The 20503-nt window shown below is 43.8% G+C and overlaps 1 protein-coding gene across 2 annotated transcripts in view; it reads right to left on the bottom strand.

Moving 5' to 3' along the window:
• Positions 1-530: 530 nt before the first annotated feature.
• Positions 531-20503, bottom strand: part of CNOT10 (CCR4-NOT transcription complex subunit 10) — a 233424-nt gene continuing 213451 nt past the window's right edge. For both annotated transcript variants that reach the window (XM_082259468.1, XM_082259469.1), the window contains 4 exons: positions 18000-18035; positions 16890-17017; positions 14490-14565; positions 531-774 (listed from right to left, as the gene is read on the bottom strand). In XM_082259468.1, coding sequence (XP_082115594.1) covers positions 608-774; positions 14490-14565; positions 16890-17017; positions 18000-18035 — 407 coding nt within the window. In that variant the 3' untranslated portion in view covers positions 531-607. The remainder of the gene's footprint in view (positions 775-14489; positions 14566-16889; positions 17018-17999; positions 18036-20503) is intronic.

Genomic DNA, 20503 nt, shown 5'->3' with positions numbered 1-20503 from the left:
TTTTAAATTTAATTAGTAGTAATTTTATATTGATATGGACATCTCCAGAACCTGTTAGACAAGGGTTTCACTTACAGTCTTGAAAAGTTAGCTTACTGGATACATGAACACAAAGCAAACATGACATGTTATGGACACATGTTCCTGCACTTAAAAATATTTATTTTCCCCATTAGTGTTCCTGTCACTCACTCAAAATATAAACCATACACTTTTTACTGTATAGAATTTGTTTCTCTGATTTCTTCATTACAGCTTTTTTTTAAAAAAAAAAAAAAAAACTAAAATTCTGTGTTATTTGAGCTCTTTCGTAGATCCTCAAAATGATAGCCATCAGAAGATTGGGAGCAGAGTGACAAAACTCATGTACCCATCCACTGCAATGTTTCTATTACCGATGATTATTCATTATGCAGGAGGGATTAAAAATAGACCAAGAGAAAACATGGCTCAGTTAAGTCTGGACTAAATCCATGTTCACGAAACCTCATTCCTCAGGATATCATAAAAAAAGCCAATCTATATCACTAAAAGTCCAATATGCCATTTATTGATGTACTGGTTAAATTGTGCTGTGCTGCCACATCTGTCCAATAGCAGACATGCATCATTTTCTTTGCACTGTGGTAAAAGCTGGCATCTGAATTGGCTGCATCGGCTGATGGATGGGCTGGATGGGCTGGAATAATGGCTTTTTTCGGAGATCCGACATCATTTTGATTGACGGCAGAAGCTGGTTTCTTTTGATAATCTGCAAGGCCAGCTGGGTGTTGCCTGTAACAGAAGATCAGAGTACTTTTGTAAGTGTGGCTCTGGGGTGGCTCAGTTCAATAGAAACCAATGTGAGTACAATGAGCCCCTCTGCCAGAGTGTTCTATGCAAATTAGCTATTCTCTCCAGGGACCTTAAATCACAATGACAACTGCTGCAGATGTTTGAAAAGGTATTTATGTAGAGCTTGAAAGCTTTTAATAAGAAGGAAAACTGTGCGCAGTTGCATGTTGATGATAAACTGTATGTGTAGAGTAGACTAAACATTCATTTACAAATTTAAAAAAAACTCTGTTGGCTTTACTATAATCCTGCTAATAAGGATCATAAATAAATCTATAAAATTTACAATTAGTAGTTTCTCTGTGACTTTGACCACAACTCTGGATCTGAACCACAAAATGACATTTGAAATACAACAGTTATGTTAATAAAGAAGTTAAAAATACAATCTCCTTGGAAGATCTAAAAAAAATTGTACCTTATTTACAGTACTGATTTAGCTTTACAGCTGGACACTTATGACCTGAAAAGTTACTTTATCATAAGAGAGTGCAAAACTAATAATACCCCCCCCCAAAGGGCAGGCAACCTTGTGGTACTTTTAAAGGATACAAGCATGACAAAAAAAATAAAATGATGCTGCAGGGTACATGTGCCACGCAAAAGAGGATGGTCTTAGTGGTCAGGTCGGCAATCAAAAATGTTTACATAAGGCTGGGAAGGAACATATTTTTTTAAGTCTGATTTTGCAAGTTAGGGCTTTAAAGTGGGAGTAAATTCACATGGATAATTCTTACCTATAGGTAAGCCTATAGTGCACCATTTAGGAGATTTTTACCTGTTGGTGATGTCACTGGCACATGCGCTCTGAAGGAATGGCATACCTGTGCCATTCCTTAAGAGCCTTGTGTTGTAAACAGTAGCTCGTCCAATCAAAGGACCGGAGCCCGCAAATCTGGAAGGAAGACTGGGTGAAGATGCAAGCCCTGTTAGTGGTGACAGCGTGACGCTGGAGGGTTTTGTTTTAGGGTAAGTTTCAGATGACTGAATCACAACATGACATTGCCTTGCAGGTATAAAAAAAAAAAAAAAGCCGGCGGTTTACTACCACTTTAAACCCTGTACACATGGGCTAACATTCAGCCTGTTTGTACAGAAGCCAATCTGAGTGAGTGCTGACGGGTGTGTTCTGGCGGAAGGGAGGGGGGGGGGGGGGGAGTGACACACTCAGGGCTCCCACTGATTCTGCATTATGGTAAGTTGAACTATTTCATTTTAAGTAACAATGTAATATAAATAATGACTTTAAAATCATCCTGACATCATAACAACCATGCCCCGAAAAATCGGCCGTGGAGACCACCTCTATTGCTGGGCCGCAAAGGCTGCTGTGTCAGCGGTGTGGCGGGCGGCCAAGCAGAGAGATGAGCTTTCTCTCCACCCGCTCTGCATCACCGCGAGCAGGACTCACAGCCACAAAGGCTGCTCCTTTACAGGTGCGGCAGGCGGCCAAGCAGAGAAATGACATCTCTCACCGCCAGCCCTTACTCTGGGACCCAGCCAATGCGATGGTGGGAAGTAACAAGTTGCATCTGGTAACAAATGACAAGCTGCATCTGGTGGCAGGCGACGGTGGCAAGTGACAAGCTGCATCTGGTGGCAGGCAACGATGGCAAGTGACACGCTGCATCTGGTGGCAGGCAACGGGGGCAAGTGACACGCTGCATCTGGTGGCAGGCGACGGGGGCAAGTGACATGGTGCATCTGGTGGCAGGCGGCGGTGGCAAGTGATACACTGCATCTGGTGGCAATCAATGTGGCTAGTGTCAAGCTGCATCTGGTGGCAGATGACGGTTGCAAGCGACACACTCAGGGCTCCCACTGTTTCTGCATTACGGTAAGTTGAACTATTTTATTTTATAATACAATGTAATAGTAGAAGTAATGCACTTTAATCATCCTGACACCATACTAACTATGGTGTCCTCATGATTTAAGCGCGAACACCAGCCATTGCCCTGACAAATCAGTCGTGGAGACCACCTCCATTGCTACCCCCTGCCGCAAACCCCCATCCCTTAAGATCTGGGCTTTCACAGCCAAGACAGAGACTGAGGAGCAGGATGGAATAGGGGGCCTTACTCATCGCCTAGCAGTCTAAGTACTAGGTCCTTCTGGGCTTGTTTGGTGCAATGAGAATCACTGGTTTCATTTCTTGCTCTATGTTTCATAACAGGCAAGGCACACTTCACACTGGTGAAAATACATAGATTAGCCTGAACTTAGACCAGGTAATTATCAAAGCATCTGGTGCCAATGCTAGAGGATCCTTGGGCTTGACCACAAACAGGAGTAATTTATTGAAGGATAAATGCCGCTCAAGGTTGGTCTCCACCTGTCCCACTTGCACTGCACACTAGCAGGTGCTGGCTCTGTTCATTGCAGTCTTCACAACATAAGGAAAGGAATCTGGTTGGTCGCACATCTAATAAAATTACCTTTCTTTTGACATGTTGCAATTAGACACTCCACAATACAACAATCAATGGAACATATCACAACAGCAAAATGCATTTCACACGATTTCAGCGCTTTATCATAGCTATGATGAAGCGCTGATGTTGGCGTGTCAAAATAAAAATGGATTTTTGTAAAATCTTACCGTAAAATCCTTTTCTCTTAGCTCATTGACAGACGTAGTCCTCGGTGATACACCACCTTCGGGTTATGTTGCCTCCACAGGAGCAGGACTAGACAGGAAATTAAAAAGCTCTGGCCACACCCTAGGGGCAGTCCCAGAGGGTATATCCTCTCTCTCTCTGCCTCAGCAAATCAGTTATGTGAAAAAGCAGTCTTTAGAGATTTTAACCCAACTCAAAAAAACAGAGGGGCGGGGACTACGTCTGTCAATGAGCTAAGAGAAAAGGATTTTACGGTAAGATTTTACAAAAATCCATTTTTCTCTAGCGCTCATTGACAGACGTAGTCCTCTGTGATACACCACCTTCGGGACGTCCCAGAGCAGTATCACAACTGAGGGGTGGGAAAATGGAAATCAAATCCCAATCTAGAAGGCCCAACCGGTGCCAACTAGAAGTTTACAATGCTCATCCTTAATGATGAGACTCAACAAAAGAGAGAAAAAAATTTTCTTTTTTTTTTTTTTTTTTCAAACAGAAAAAAACCCTCGAGGTAGACCACCGGTCTCCTCAAATTGCGGCCTGCAAAACCTTGCGGCCAAATGAGGCATCCGCCGATGCCGTCACATCAATTTTATAGAATTTTGTAAAGGTATGTACCGACGACCAAGTGGCCGCCTTACATACCTGGACCACTGACGCCTGATGGCGAAAGGCCCAGGAAGTACTGAGCGCTCGAGTGGAGTGCGCCCTAACAGGGAACGGAGGACTCTGACCCTTAATAGAATAAGCCTGTACCACCGTTTGTCTAATCCATTTGGCAATGGTCGCGGCAGATGCAGGCAAACCCTTTCTAGGGCCATCCGTGATCACAAAAAGTGAATCCGTCTTACGGAATGATTCCGTAGCTTTCAGGTATACCCTGATTGCCCGAACCACATCTAAGGAATGCAACGCATGTTCCCGATGATGCTTGGGCTGAGGACACAAGGAAGGTAGTACAATATCTTCATTCAGATGAAAATCTGAAACCACCTTAGGAAGAAAAGATGGCTTAGGATGAAGTACTACCTTATCCCTATGAATCACTAGGTATGGGGACTGGCATGATAATGCAGCCAGTTCTGACACCCTGCGAGCAGAAGTAATAGCCACCAAGAAGGCCACCTTCTGGGATAAAGTAAGCAAGGGAATCTCCCTGATGTTTTCAAAGGGAGGTTTCTGTAGAACCGACAAAACCAAATTAAGATCCCAGGGCGGTAAGGGCGCGCGGACTGGAGGAGCCAGGTGCCGCACCCCCTGGATGAAATTCCGCACCAAGGATTTGGTAGCTAAAGGCTTCTGAAAGAAGATTGCTAATGCTGAAACTTGACCCTTGATGGTGCTCAAGGCTAGCTTCTGCTCAACCCCTTGTTGCAAAAAGGCCAATATTCGAGACACCGAATAGGTACGTGGAGGAAATCCTAAAGATTTGCACCACGCAATATAAGTCTTCCATGTGTGATAATAGACTTTGCTGGAAGTCGCTTTCCTTGCTTTAATAAGGGTAGGAATGACTGAAGTAGACAAACCTCTGTCCTTCAGTACTTGGGTCTCAATGGCCAGGCCATTAAAACCAGCGACTGTAAAGCACGAAGGTAAATTGGTCCTTGAGACCACAGACACTCCCTGAGACGAAGTTCCCACGGAACGTCTGCGACTAACATGTCCAAGTCGGCCAGGCCGGCTTGAGGAGGCCAGCCTAGAATTTCTAGGACCACTGGCGCTGATTGGATCTGAACCAGGCGTCCCTAGAGCTATCTGGCCCCGACCATCCGAGAAAGTCTGGTCGTTTTCTGTTCCCACACATTTATCAGATACCTGATAGTTATCAGGAAAGGTGATCTTTTCTGGTTGAACCTCAGGGACCGAAGTCACCCGACTAGAGGCTACTTGGCCTATCTGGTCAACCAGATCCGATTCCTGTGAGGTATCGGGACTAATCTTAGGAAAAGGTAAAGGAAAAGATCTATTCAGGGAACGGTAACTACCGCTTCCTGTGGTACTTAAATGTTGGAAGGGAAGAATCGCACCGGTAGTAGTGGTTGATGCTCGATCTAATGTCCTGAATACCGGTGAAAACGTCCCCCCACCCTGAAACCGGGTGGGGGCGCACCTTCAGGCTGTGTACTCCTTTACTTCGGGTTTGGCTGGGTTGGTCCTCTGCTTGTCCGACCAGCCCTTCTTGAACCCTCCTGGAGGAGTCTTGCCTTTCCCGCTAGTACCAGCCGGGCGCCCTTTATGGGCGGTAAAGAAAGGTCCTCGCTTGTTGCGAGGTCCCTTAGCTTTTGCAGCCTGTGGCAAAAAAGTGCTCTTGCCCCCAGTGGCATCCTTAATGATTTCATCTAGGTTGGCCCCAAATAGACGATTCCCCTGAAAAGGGAGATTGGTCAAGGTCTTTTTGGAACCTAGGTCAGCTGACCAGCATTTTAACCACAGCACACGTCTGAGGATCACTGCTAACTTAGATGCATGCCCTAATAAGGGAGTAGTGTCCAAGGCTGCGTCACAGATAAACCGTAGCCCTTGTATGATCTGTTCCATCAAATCAGATGTCTCCTGGGGAATATCTTTTCCCCTAAGATCTTGGCGTACCATTTTCGCCCATTCCGTAAGTGTCTGGGAAACTAGACCAATAACAATTACTGGTCTAAATGCTGACCCTATCAGAGAAAAGATAGTGCGGGACTCTGCTTCTATCTTTCGATCCACCGGATCCTTAAAGGACGAAGTGTCCTCCACTGGAATAACCGTGGCTTTATTCAGCCTGGAAATAGGCGGATCCACGACTGGTGGTACCGTCCATTTCTTAATGATGGATTCCTCAAACGGATAGCGTCTAGCAATACGCTTGGAAATAGTAAAGGTACGTTTAGAATGCTCCCATTCTCCTTTAATCTGATTACCAAAACATTTAGGTACAGGAAAAGCCTTCGCCGTCTTGATGGGCTTATTAGTACCAAAAGGCATCTCTGTTTCAGTTGCCTCTGCCGGTAAAGCCTCAAGTTTTAAGGTTTCTTGCACTGCCACAACTAGTGCGTCCACCAATGCTTCTTCCTGAATTATAGCAAGAGAAGAAGCGTCCTCCTCACTGTCTGAGGGGGCTTTACCTGGGATAACAGCCCTTGCAGAGGAACCTGCAACTGCCGTGACCATCTCTGAATCTGAGTCAGAGGTGTCAGATGGTATAGGGGTAGGCGGGGGTCGCTTCCTTGACCCCCGTCCCTGACAGGCCGCCTCCACCCGAGCCACCATAGACTCCAAAATTGCTGTAAATGACTCTATACTCTGTGCACCGGCGGGTCCCGAGGCCCCCTCGAGGGAAACAGGTGGGGGAATATGTGTGGCAGGGTCCATGATAACTCCAGTTACTTCCTGGATAATATAATTCAAAAGTAAAGAAAAAAACTTTTTTTTTTTTTTTTTTCTTTTTCTGACCCCCAGCGCCACAAAAAGCCCCTTAGTGTTACCTGCTAGGGATCCCTATCGATCGAGAGAGAGAGAGATAGACCCCCAGGCTCACCACTTGATGCTCAGAGTTAAACTGCAACAGGTTACAGCGCTGTCTTGACAAACAGGAAGTCTTTTGGCTGGCTGCCCAGGAAGAAAGGAGGCGGCTCCGCCCCTCTGCACGCCTTCCGGCGCCTCCCCCAAGCTCCACGAGGTGTAGGATCACCTCAAACATGGCCGCCCCCATGCTGGAGACACGAGGCTACGCCAAAATGGCGGCTCGTGCGATCCAGCAAAAAAAATGGCGGCGGCCTGTACTGAATAGCGGTGTGCTGCAGGGCACACAACACTCTCTCTGCATGGGGATATGGCGTGGTTGGCGGTACCGGCCCTGGCGGACCGCATGGCCGTTCGGGAGGCCTGCTAATAGCTGGAGATCTGATTTGGAAGGCAGTCTACATGTCCGTGGCTTCTGACTGGTAGGTAGCTTATACTTAACCCATAAGATTCCCAGAATGCCACAGATTACATCTTTTAAACATGTATACAATAGATTGTTAGCTCCCAAACCAAGCCTCCTGGCTTTTTGCACACATAAAATCACACTCAAAGTAGGAGGATCTGTGACATGTTATAGGATAGAAAGGACTCTTTCTTACCATACAGAGAGGGGCCCGCGTTCACCACAAAACCCGTCAGGGAAAAAGGGGGAACATACTACTCACCATACCGGAACCAGGCGGGCACCAACTCCTGACAGTACCCCTCTCCACCGGGGCGGGAGGGCTGTCGACCGATACGGACGCCGTGACTCATGGTCTTTGGTGTTTCAGCGAGACGTTTAACTCGCGGGTTCAGTCCTTTTAATGGGACTTTGTCGCGGCCGACCCAGCGCGGAGCTACGGCCTGCACGCGCTCGTAGGCTGAACTGGGGTGACCACCGGATCTCAACATCCAGCCCGTCGCCCAGTTCAGCTTTCTTGCTTGAAGATCTCACAGGAACACTGGAGAAAAAAAGCTGTCTAAAAAATCCTTTAAGAAAAAAATTCTTGCCAGGACCTAAGATCCCAGCAAGGTATCTAGGTCCTTACTCCTAACTAGACAGAAAATAACTGATTTGCTGAGGCAGAGAGAGAGAGGATATACCCTCTGGGACTGCCCCTAGGGTGTGGCCAGAGCTTTTTAATTTCCTGTCTAGTCCTGCTCCTGTGGAGGCAACATAACCCGAAGGTGGTGTATCACCGAGGACTACGTCTGTCAATGAGCGCTAGAGAAAGGTGGTTTTATCAGGTGTGCGGCCAACCAGATTCTATTCCTTACATTGAGAGGAAATTTGTTGTTGAATCTGGAGGCCAGGTTATTTACATCCAGGAACACCCACCATCTCTGACATATCAGGTTGAAGATTTCGGGGGGGAAGTGCCCATACCCTTGGTTCAGGCAGTGACAGCTCAGGTACCCTACCTGCTGATTGTGAACTTCATAAGATGATCAGGCTTTCTTTCTTCACGACTACATAACTCCTGGTACCCCCTTTTTGATTGATGCAGGCCATTTCCGTTGTGTTTTCTGATTGCAACATGATTATATGTCTTTGCAGAAGGGATGGGGGGGGGGGGTGTTAAGTAATGAGGGTGGGAATGTTATTGGGGAGCTTGGCTTCCTCTGGTGAAGGATTGGAACACTCCTCCCCAACATAAAAGACTGGACTTCTCCATTGCCATGTTTGGGCTGGGGATCCTAAAAGCTAGGGATTTCCTTGCTCAGCAGGATAGGAGCATTGGTAGATCGAGTAAAGGAGCATGCTTGTTCTATGGGAACAAGAGGTTGTGTTGGAGAGCTCTTAAAAAAAGGAAGACTTTTGCTTGGGAACAAGATGTTGCATTGGAGAGCTCTTAAAAGAAGGAAAACTTCTGCTTGGACTGTATCTAGAATTAGGTCCAAGAATTCCGGGCAAAGGTAAAGTTGGAAAGCAGATTTGTGGAAGTTGATCACCCAACAAAAAGCCTAAAGCAGCTGCATTGTTGATGGCAAAACTTGCATATTACATATTTCTTTAGTCGTCTAGTGGTCTCACAAATATCTAATAATGAATTCCAAGCCCTGGTTAAGGGGCCATACAAGGACATAAATATGGTTTTACCAGCGTTGACTCACACCAAAGGAATGTTATTGTTAACTGACCAGAATGTGACCAAGCACACTTTGGAATTCTCTACCACAAGTGGTAGTAACTGCAGGGAGTATGGCTACTTTTAAAAGACTCTTGGACGTACATCTCAAGGATCAAAACATTCAGGGATATGGGAAATAATTACGTCCACACACACCTACACAGGTTGAACTGGATGGAATATTGTCTTTATTCAACCTCAACTACTATGTAACTTTCTTCTCTACCACTGGCCATATGCATACATTCAAGTTATAGATTACCAAAGCCAAAACTGGTGAGATCTTCGTCTCATCTCCTGAGCTGCATCATGCAAGTGTGTGGTCTGATTACCTGGGCACGCCTTTATGAGGGGGACTTTATGTGGCGAAACAGCATCTTTAGTTAAAGTGCATATAAACCCCATTTATGAAATTTGACCTGGGCACATATATCTGTAGTGTTTACTTATCTCTCTCCAAAGCCCCAAGTCCCGTGTTTTTCAGTTGCTCTGGGGCGACACTACTCACCATACCTCTCCACTCGGGTGGGGATGCTGATGGTCAAGGGGCACGCTGTGACTCAGGCCGAACCAGGTCGTTTGCGTCCCGGCGAGGTGTTTCACTCACAGGCCAGCCCCCGTCCATTGGGGCTCTGTCGTGGCAAGACCTAGCACGGGGCTATAACCTGCACACACTCGCTGGCCGGACTGGGAGACCTTAAGAATCCAGGATATCCAGTCTGAAACCCAGTCCGGCTGTTGATTGCAGTTCTCTCAGGAACATAACTAGCTAAAAAAAATTAAAATTTTAACAAAGATTCCATTTAAAGTGGAGTTCCGGCCACAAAAAAAATATTTGCAATGAAAATACCCCCGGGACAGTAAGGGCTAGTACATTCCACAATGGCTAGCCTCTGATCTGTCCCGTTTCGCACTTACCTGCAAGAAGTAAAACTCACTTTTAAAATTTCTTCTCCAGCGTTGCCATCTCTGATGTGGGCAGCTGAAGCCAGCGCGATCCTCTTCTGCGTCCTCTTCCGTGTCCTCTTCTCCCAGAATGCCCCTGCACTGGCCCCTCTGGTCACTTCCGGTGCGGCGCCGCATTCCTCCACAGCTTCTGGGCATGCCCAGAAGCTGTTTAGCAGGGAATGCGGCGTCGCACCGGAAATGACGAGCGGGGCCGGTGCCATTGCATTGATTCCTGGGAGCGATGACATTCAGCTCCCAGGAAGTGGAAGAAAGGTGAGTATATTTTTCCACAATAACAAGGTAAGTAAAAAAAAAAAAAAAAAAAAATCGTAACTATCCATTTCCTTTTCAGGTGAGGAAAAGCAAGCGGATGGCCACAAAATTTACATAATCGAACTCCGCTTTAAAATAAAAAAACAAGCTAAGACCGAAGTCCCAGCCGGGAAATAGGTCCTACTCCTAAACTAGGCAGAAACCAAATGAATCCTATAGCAGAGTGAGTGGGTGTATGCCTTCAGGGACTGCCCCATAGGCGTGGTAAAGTTTTTTCCTGCCTAGTGGTCCTACTCCTGTAGGGGGCAGCATAACCCAAAGGTTAAGAAGAATATGGAGTTGCCTCGGTCAATGAACGATCGAGAAATTTGAATTTAGAAAGGTTAAAAATGCATTCTGGGAGCTAGAATTTATTTTACTTGTGTACACACAAATCTAAACAAAATTACAGCAAGAAACTCTGGCCAGGAATACTGATGTTTAAACATCAGTACCGTGTGCAGGTACCCCTAAAGAGGAACTGCGACTCTGAAAGCAGTGCCCAAAAAAGGCAGACAGAGTTAGGACTAGACATTAGTAACGTCTGTGGTATCCATGCAGCTGAAAATCCCCTCATTACTTTATCATGCCTAGGGCAGGCCATACATGTTCAATTTTCTTGTAGATTTACCTTAACCACTTCTAGACCGGAAGGATTTACCCCCTTAATGACTTGGCCAATTATTTGCGATACTGCACTGCGTTACTTTAACTGACAATTGCGCGGTCCTGCGATGCTGTACCCTAATAAAAAAAAAATTCACTCAAATAGAGCTTTCTTTTGGTGGTATTTGATCACCTGTGCGATTTTTATTTTTTGCAGGATAAACAAAAAAAGAGCAACAATTGTGAAAAAAAAAAACAAAACAAAAAAAAATAATATTTTTTGCTTTCTGCTATAAAACATTCCCAATAAGAAAAATGTAAAAATCAAAATCATATTTTTGGTAAAAAAAAATCCCAATAAGTGTATATTGATTGGTTGGCGAAAAAGTTATCGTGTCTACAAACTAGGGGGAAGATTTATGCCATTTTAATTTATTTATTAGTAATGGCGGCGATCAGCAATTTTTAGCGGGACTGCGACATTGCGGCAGACAGATCGCACACCTGACAGTTTTGGGGGGACCAGTGACATTACTACAGTAATCAGTGCTAAAAATATGCACTGTTCCTGTACTAATGACACTGACAGGGAAGGGGTTAACACCAGGGGCGATCAAAGGGTTAAATGTGTCCCTAGGGGGTGCTTTCTAACTGTGGGGGGGGGTGGTGGGCTGTCAGAACAACGGTCAGCCGTGTTTACAATGGCAGACTGACGTTCTGTCTCCAAAGGGAGCGATTGTGGGTGCCTGGCGGTAATCGTGGCCACCGGCCCTGCTGATCAGCTTCCCCTGTGGCGAATGGACGCGCGCCCCTGCTAGCAGTTCCGCAAAGCAGGTACCTTGTTTCAAGGAAAAGAGCCGACCTGCCGTAGTAAAACTACAGTGGCTGGTCGGAAAGTGTTTAAACTATGTAGTACATGGGTCTGCCTAATTGGAAACAACCAAAAGTGGTTTTGTTTGTTTGACCTCATATTATATGGTTTTTGGTCAATCTAAATGAAAATTGCACAAGAGAGTTGAACCTATATGGTCAGCCTTGTTCTGCACGGTCTCTCTATAAGGAGGTGGTCATTCTGACAGAGGAGGACTTTGCCTCCTTATGTCAGAATCTCCAGCAAGGTTTACAGTGAGCAGCACAATACTGACATCTTAAAATCATACACTAAATCCAAAGAGACTAGCAGACAAAAGGCAGAGTACCTTCTATCTCAGGCTACAGATATACAGCTTTTGGGCTGTAGGCACAACTGACATAACACGAAGAGCACTGCTATTTTTCAGGAGGAATCCACGTTCAAGGTACTGCTTAGATACAATTAACATTTCTAGATGTTCCCTATAACATGCAAATGATCAATTTTTAGAGTTCAGGTCCACATTCTGACCAGAATTAAGTCATGAAGACACAAAACATTCTTGGTCATGAAGGGGCTAATTTGTAGTTATCACATAAGGAGCTGGAAAAGCCACGCCTTTACCTGTTTTACTTACTTTAATGTGCATTTTATGCCAGAGAGAAAAAAAAAAAAACATATAGGCATAGATTTATACGAGATGTGTGGGAATAGAAAACACATCAGATATAAAAAAGAAAGAAGTCTGCTGACACAGGCCCTTAAAACAGGTTTGTTGATACTATCTTGCAGCTTCTTCTTTAGACGTTTCAAGTACCCGAGCTTTAGTACAAAATCTTTAGTCCATGTAAGCAGGATACATCTGTTCTGTATGCGATGCCAGCTGCAGCCATATCTCAGTTCTAGATTATGCAACAGATATCTTTATATAAATAATGGGAAATGTGCTCAGGCTCTATATGTACTGTATATCTACTTTTATATACAGATTTCAACTATTTCAAGCCGCATTTGTTTACAAAGTTGAGCATTATTGGTATTGGCTGAATACATAACAGTCAGTGCAGGTAACTAATGCCTCGTTTCCACTGAGCGGATCGGTTCGGGTCGGTTCGGTACGGAACGCTAATTTGAGTGTTTCCATTATGAAAGTGGCCCATACAACCGAACCAAACCGCACCATTCCTGGTCCTGCTTCAGATGTAGGGCCATAGGAAATGGTACGGTACGGTTAGGGCGGAGCTACTGGCGTCACACGATAGAGTCCTCTGATTGGCGGACAGGAAACCATCAATGCTCACGTCAAATGAAAGAGCAAAACAAACACCTCATTTGGTGTAAACCCCGCATGGTCCCTGGTGGCCCGACTTGCAGTGGAAACGCTCACCTGAATAGACCGGACCATTCTAACCCTTCCAAACTGTACCGACCCGAACCGTTCCGCTCAGTGGAAACGAGGCATAACTCTGCTTTAGTATTTGTGCTTACTCGGATTCAAACGAAACCAAAATGCCCCTGAAAGCCAAAGGGTTAAGTGTTAATGCTGGTAATAGTAGAGTGCTTGCCCCAGGCAGAAGAACCTGATCGCATGGTAATGCCATTTGTCATAGAGGAGAGATCACAATGGAGCATTTCTAAAATTGATTTTGCCAGACAGGAAAAAAAATAAATAAATAATTAGTAAATGCTCCCTGCTAAGGAAGATGAACAAAATGTGGCACCAGGCAAAGCACTGGGGAAGAATAATATGAGGTATGCAGGATTTTCAGCTCAATGTAAAATACAGTAGATTTCACACAAAAGAAAAAAAAAAATTGGAGCCCTTAATACTGTAACCACTTCATACATCTTTTTTAGACACTAATAATACACACAGCAGACTGAAAATCCAACAGCTTAAAGAACTCCTTAACTAATATCAGTTTGGTTATTAATCCCTTCAGAGCACTAATCAATTCACAGGTTTTTGAAATATTGGTAAGAGGTTAACTTTTTGTGCATGAGGACCTAAAGCTCCTGTCAAGAGGCAATCTGACCAAGGAAAGTGTGGATATCTGTGGTCCACAAGTATCCATTGCTAGAAGCCAAGTTTTCCTAATCTGCTATGGCGGACAGACTGGGAAATATGAGGGAGTAAGTTTTAAAAAAAAGGTTCAACTTTTGTAACGTTGCACCTATATTCAAGGTGTAACAAGTTACGAACGGACCGGTCACAGCATTCTCTACCCCCCCCCCCCCCCAATTTCCTGATCTGATAGCTAGCTGGGATCTTTTCCCTACCCCCCAAAAAACACGGCCAAGTAGGGATCTGCCCATTCGCGTCACTGAATATGTATTCTTATAGCAGCACCTGCAGCTGTCAGAATACACTGATTAGTGACTGTAGCAGATTTTCCAAAAGTTAACACTAATTGAAATTTGGTCAGTCCTTGTTGAATCGGCCGAAATGTAATCAGTTTATGGACAACTTAAGCCTGGGGTAATATCTTTATTGCCATGATGGGGAAAGATGTGGGAATCTCCACTGGCCTGGCAAAAAGATATGAGGAGCTTGGAGGTGGTACTATTCTACTAGAAAGATATACCTTGAACATTTAAATCCATCTCAGTGTTTCACCCTCCAATTCACACTATCAGGACACATCTTAGGTAGATAGGTGCAGTTCTAAGCATTGAATGTAGAGAGATAGTTACCGTTCTGTAGCTCTAGGTAAACTGCCAGCAGAATTGCCTCTGGTGGGACTTCTTTCGGATGAATCATAGAAGAAGCCTAAAAAAAATAAATGTAAAAGAGAACAGTGCAATCCTATAATGAATTATTAGAGTCAAAAGGTGCTCCCCAGATACAACTCCCAAATGTACAGCTGAAAGCTGATCCTTGCTAAGACTCATGTCAAGGCATAATACTACTGCTTTTAGCTCTAATTGCTGGGACAACTCCCTATAGACTCAACACCATCCCATGCTGCTTGTATTATTTCTCCACAACATTTAAACTTCCCAGGCAGGGACAAGGCATTGCCTCTATTAAACAGGAAGAAACAAAGAATGCTGTGGAGAGAATGATGCAGGAGGGAAAAACACCAGAGTATTCGTTATGCTGCAAGGAATGCATTTACTCACATAACAGAGGTGACACTACAGTGAGAGAACATGTTACCTACTGGGGGCAGTTTCCATAAAAGCTGTGTTGTTGCTAAGGTGAAACAATAACATTAAGGCTAAGTTCACACTGGCATTAAAAGCAGGCGTTTGAGAGGCACTAAAAAACGCCCCTCAAACACCTATACAAACGATACAATAGACAGCACACAGTGCTGTTTACTGTATCAAACCATGAAGCTTTAGTGTCGCTTCAAAATTGAAGCCTCATTTTAAGTCAGGCGTTGATATTAATTAATTTCCTGAAATGGAATAGGCATTTCTGGTGCGGTTTAACACGCCTTACGTTCATCAACTGCTGTAAAACTGCCCATAGGGCATTTGGGGAGCATTTTTAATAGTGATTGACCGATATCGTTTTTTATTGCCGATACCAATATTTTGGTCATCGCATATCGGTATCGGCCGATATCTGCCAATATTTTCGCACATTTAAAAAAAAAAAATGTTTTTATTTAATTTTTTTTTTTTTTTTTTACAAGTACTCTTGTGGAGGGATCTGGGGGTCTAAAAGACCCCCAAACCCCTCCACTGCACTTAAAAGCATTCAAGTTTGGCTGTTTTGAATGCTGTAATTTTTTTTAATTTAGCGCAGAGTACCCGGAAGTGATGTCATGACATCACTTCCGGGTTTTTCCATGAAGACCCGATCAGAGCCGAATGTGGCTTTGATGGGGTCTTCAGCGACCGTACAGGTAGGATGCCCTGGTCTCCCAGTGGGATGGGAGACCCGGGCGAGCCGCGGAAGGCGGCAGGACGTGCCCTCCCGCTCCTTGTAATGACAGCCAAGCAGCTTCTCAGCCGCATCGATTGTCATTACAAGACAGCCGACCGTCAGCTATGGACGCCAGTACCAGGGTGATGCCTCTAGCTGCAGGCATCACTCCGGTACAAGCACTTTCCCGAAATATTGGCAATATCGGTATCAGGGGCCGAATCAGATATATTGGGGAAAGTGCAGATCGGCCCTCGATATATCGGCTTTGCCGATAATCGGTTGATCCCTAATTTTTATCATCATTAATGCTTGAAAAACACCCAACACCCATACTAAAGCTTATTAACGTGAGTCTAACGCCCATACTAACGCTATAGGAGCGTTTGTTAAGCATTAGAAATTTAGTCAAGTGTGAACAAGCCCTAAGTCTTCCTCTTCACTGCTTCAACGAAATAAATACTCAGATCCCAAACAGAGTAATATATAAAACACAAAAAGAATCTAGGTTTTTAATAGTAACCCAAGAGGACTTCACTACAGGACAGCCCACACCGAGGTTGTGGCATATGCCTTCCTATATAGGGTCCAGGCTTTGCCAGTCAAGGTGGGCATATTACAGAAGGAGCCATCAGGGACTGGATTCCATAGGGATGGACCACGGTCCTGGGCCTGTATAGCACCCTGCAAGTGACTACACACGTTGAAACAAAGTGCCGAGGTAAGTGCCTATGCAGGATGCAGTGACCGACACAACAATACAGGCCATCCCCACAGTGTGGGGACTGGGTACAGCTCCCAACATTTTACTGAAGTTGCACCAATTTGAATAAGTAATAAGTGAATATGTGAAGAATTCAAAGATAAAATAATTAACTAAGCTAGTGATTCTCTGTAAGGGGGAAGAGGTCCATCACACTAGGACACTAGCAAAAAAACTCATGGAGTCAGGTAGGGTTATAGGGAAGGCACCCTGGGGCATGTCTTTATCTTTGCCAGTGTCCGATCACGTGAAGGTATGAGACTATAACCCAGGGTCTATGAATACTCTGCCTGTGTCCTGCAGTGTATTAATCAGATAACCCAGTAACACAGACCTATGATTATGTTCAATGTACAGTAGCCCTTTGAAACCCATTACCATAGATGACCTTTGCAAATATTATATATATTATGAGACAAAGTTAGAAAGCAATAGCAAACAAACCGTTCATTACCTGGTGGAGACATTTTCTTGCCTTATCATATTCGCTACGTAAGCAATAAGCACTTCCCAGATTGAAGAGCATCATTGTACGGGCTGAAGTGACTGAACTTGGGTAGCACTGAGGCATTGGCTTTCCTACTAAAATACAAATATTAGGAGAACTATAATATATCCATAAGTAATCTGATAATATTCAGACTAACACACACATTTAGTGGTAACTATAAAGAATTAAAGGGGAGAATGTTTTTCTTTTTTGCATAACATACTTTACATATTTTAAGCACAATGCAAATAAGTTATAGAGACAATGGTGGAATCATAATATTCCCTTTTGTAAAGCCATTTTTTTTCCTTTTTAGTAGAGAGTAACGTAGGGAAGGTTTTTATACCCATTAGATTAAATTTTTGCTGCCTCTCCGTGGGTAGATTATCGTCACTTTCTGTTCTGTGGCTGAAACCGGAAAAAAAAAAAAAAAAACGCTCTCCAAAGTGAACATAATTCTGACAGCTTTCCCCAAAAAAGGGGACCCTACTGGAAGATTTTCTCCTCACTTCTGGACCAAATCGAAGACTTACGATTTCCGATTTCCCATCACTTTCTATATTAGTGACTTTGGTCACCAGTACAAATAGAGGAATGAAGCTTCTTAGCAATAAAAAATGACCAAGGGTCTAATCCTTCCCTACATTATCTAAAACTATAAACTGCTGCTTTGCACTAGCTGCCCATAGAAGCATATATATCTATACCAAAAACTCTCCAGTTTTCAATAAAGTGAGGAAGGTTGCCCCCAGTAGACAGGAAGTGAGAAATTTCTCTAATAGCAACACAGGCAGAAGTAAAAATGCATTTGTTAAGTAGGGAATGCTAAAACAGCTGTTAGCTTTTTATTGTTGTAAGTTTCCCAGGTACAAATTTTCTTTAACTTGGCAAAATATTGTCCCCAGAACTAAGTGGGGGGGGGGGGGGGAATCTCTCTCATAAATCCCTGAATAGCAGTAGAACCTGATAGGGGTCCCAACCTTTTCCCATGCTATCCAATAAAAAGTTAAGCAACAAATCAGTTTCATAGAAGAGCTGGAAATTCACATACAAATCATCGCAAATTGTGCTTACCAGATTCCATAGGCTCATTTTCTCCTTTATCATTTCCTGTTGAATAAGAAAATAATATTGAGAAAAAGGTAAATTCATAGCAAAAAGTGATAAATGATTTATAACCAATCCATCGTTAGACTTAATTTTCTAACCTGCACTGGCAAAATGACAGCTTGGATTTCAATGACTTTTACAGACAATGCTCCTGTTAATTGCTTCAAAATTAACACTTACAGTATCTCACAAAAGTGAGCACCCCATTTTTGTAAATATTTTATTATATCTTTTCATGTGACAACACTGAAGAAATGAAACTTTGCTACAATGTAAAGTAGTGAGTGTTAATTTGCTGTCCCCTCAAAATAACTCAACACACTGCCGTTGATGTCTAAACTGCTGGCAACAAAAGTGAGTACACCCCTAAGTAAAAATGTCCAAATTGGGCCCAACTAGCCGTTTTCCCTCCCCGGTGTCATGTGACTCATTAGTGTTACAAGGTCTCAGGTCTGAATAGGGAGCAGGTGTGTTAAATTTGGCGTTATCCCTCTCACTCTATCATACTGGTCACTGTAAGTTCAACATGACACCTCATGGCAAAGAGCTCTCTAAGGATCTGAAAAAAAATAAAATAAAATCAAAAAAATAAAGAATTGTTGCTCTATATAAAGATGGCCTTGGCTATAAGAAGATTGCCAAGACCCTGTAACTAAATGCAGTACAGTGGCCAAGACCATACAGTGGTTTAACAGGACAGGTTCCACTCAGAAAAGGCCTCGCCATGGTCGACCAAAGAAGTTGAGTGCACGTGCTCAGCGTCATATCCACAGGTTGTCTTTGGGAAAAAAAATTATGAGTGCTGCCAGCATTGCTGCAGAGGTTGAAGGGGTGGGGGGGTCAACCCGTCAGTGCTCATACGCCGCACACTGCATCAAATTGGTCTGCATAGCTGTTGTCCCAGAAGGAAGCCTCTTCTGAAGATGATGAACAAAAAAGCCTACAAACAGTTTGCTGTCGACAAGCAGACTGGGGACATGGATTACTGGATCCATGTCCTGTGGTCTGATGAGACCAAGATAAACTTATTTGGTTCAGATGGTGTCAAGGGTGTGTGGCGGCAACCAGGTGAGTACAAAGACAAGTGTGTCTTGCTTACATTCAAGCATGGTGGTGAGTGTGTCATGGTCTGTGGCTGCATGAGTGCTGCCGGCACTGGGGAGCTACAGTTCATTGAGGAAACCATGAATGCCAACATGTACTGTGACATACTGAAGCAGGTAATGGCCCACTGAGGGTAAAGGTGATGGACTGGTCAAGCATGTCTCCACACCTAAACCCTATTGAGCATCTGTGGGGCATCCTCAAACGGAAGGTGGAGGATCGCAAGGTCTCTAACATCCACCAGCTCCATGTCGTCGTCATGGAGGAGTGGAAGAGGACTCCAGTGGCAACCTGTGAAGTTCTGGTGAACTCCATGCCCAAAAGGGTTAAGGCAGTGCTGGAAAATAATGGTGGGCACACAAAATATTGACACTTTGAGCCCAATTTCGGACATTTTCACTTAGGGGTGTACTCACTTTTGTTGCCAGTGGTTTAGACATTAATGGCTGTTTGTATAACAGTGTAAATTTGCTGTCCCCTTAACTCAACAAACTGTACACTCTCTACTTTACATTGTAGCAAAGTGTAATTTCTTCAGTTTTGTCACATGAAAAGATATAATAAAATATTTACAAAAATGTGAGGGGTGTACTGACTTTTGTGAGATACTGTAGATATTTGCCTGGCCTAAATTTGATAACTCATAGCAAGTCAAAGTGAGTCAAAAATTAATTGCTGAAGTAGTATAAACTATCTACTTGAAGTTACCAATCAACCCTCTTTGGAAAATTATTTAAGGGTGATGGAGTAACAATCACCTGTAAAGGCTTTTAAACCAGTGCCTAGGGAAAGTTTTGGGTACCAACAATTTTTTTGCCATTTTATTGGCAATTAAAATTATTGGCTTGAAAGGCTTGGTATCTATTTACTTGATTAAACCCCATCTTTTATATTTTACCAGGAAAGTGGGTATTATATTGTGATTGTACACACTAAAATTTGTTTCGGTGTATTGGTTTGAAGCCAAAAGGGCAATCGCACCAAATATAGATATGAATTAGATTTCTAGATTGATTATATTTTAGATTTCTTCTGTTCACTAACTTTGCATTTTGTAAATTGATAAAATAAAACAATTAAAATAACCAAATTTTTGACTTACCATAAAATCCATTTCTCTGATGTTCATTGACGGACACAGCTCCTGATCTTCATGACCATTGGGTTATACTGCCCCCTACATGAGTAGGACACTAGGCAGAAAAAGAACCTGGCTACGCCTATGGGCAATCCCACGGGGTATACTCCCTCTCTCTGCTATAGGTACTCAGTTTTGTTACAAGCAGTGTCAGAAGAATTACAACTCCACAGAGGGATGGGTGCTGTGTCCATCAGTGAACATCAGAGAAATGGATTTTACGGTA

Source organism: Pelophylax lessonae (genome assembly GCF_965119305.1).
Source record: "Pelophylax lessonae genome assembly, chromosome: 5".
In the NCBI taxonomy this organism is placed as follows: Eukaryota; Metazoa; Chordata; class Amphibia; order Anura; family Ranidae; genus Pelophylax; species Pelophylax lessonae.
Note: the sequence above shows the minus strand (reverse complement) of the source record. Positions and strands in the feature narration are given on the sequence as shown.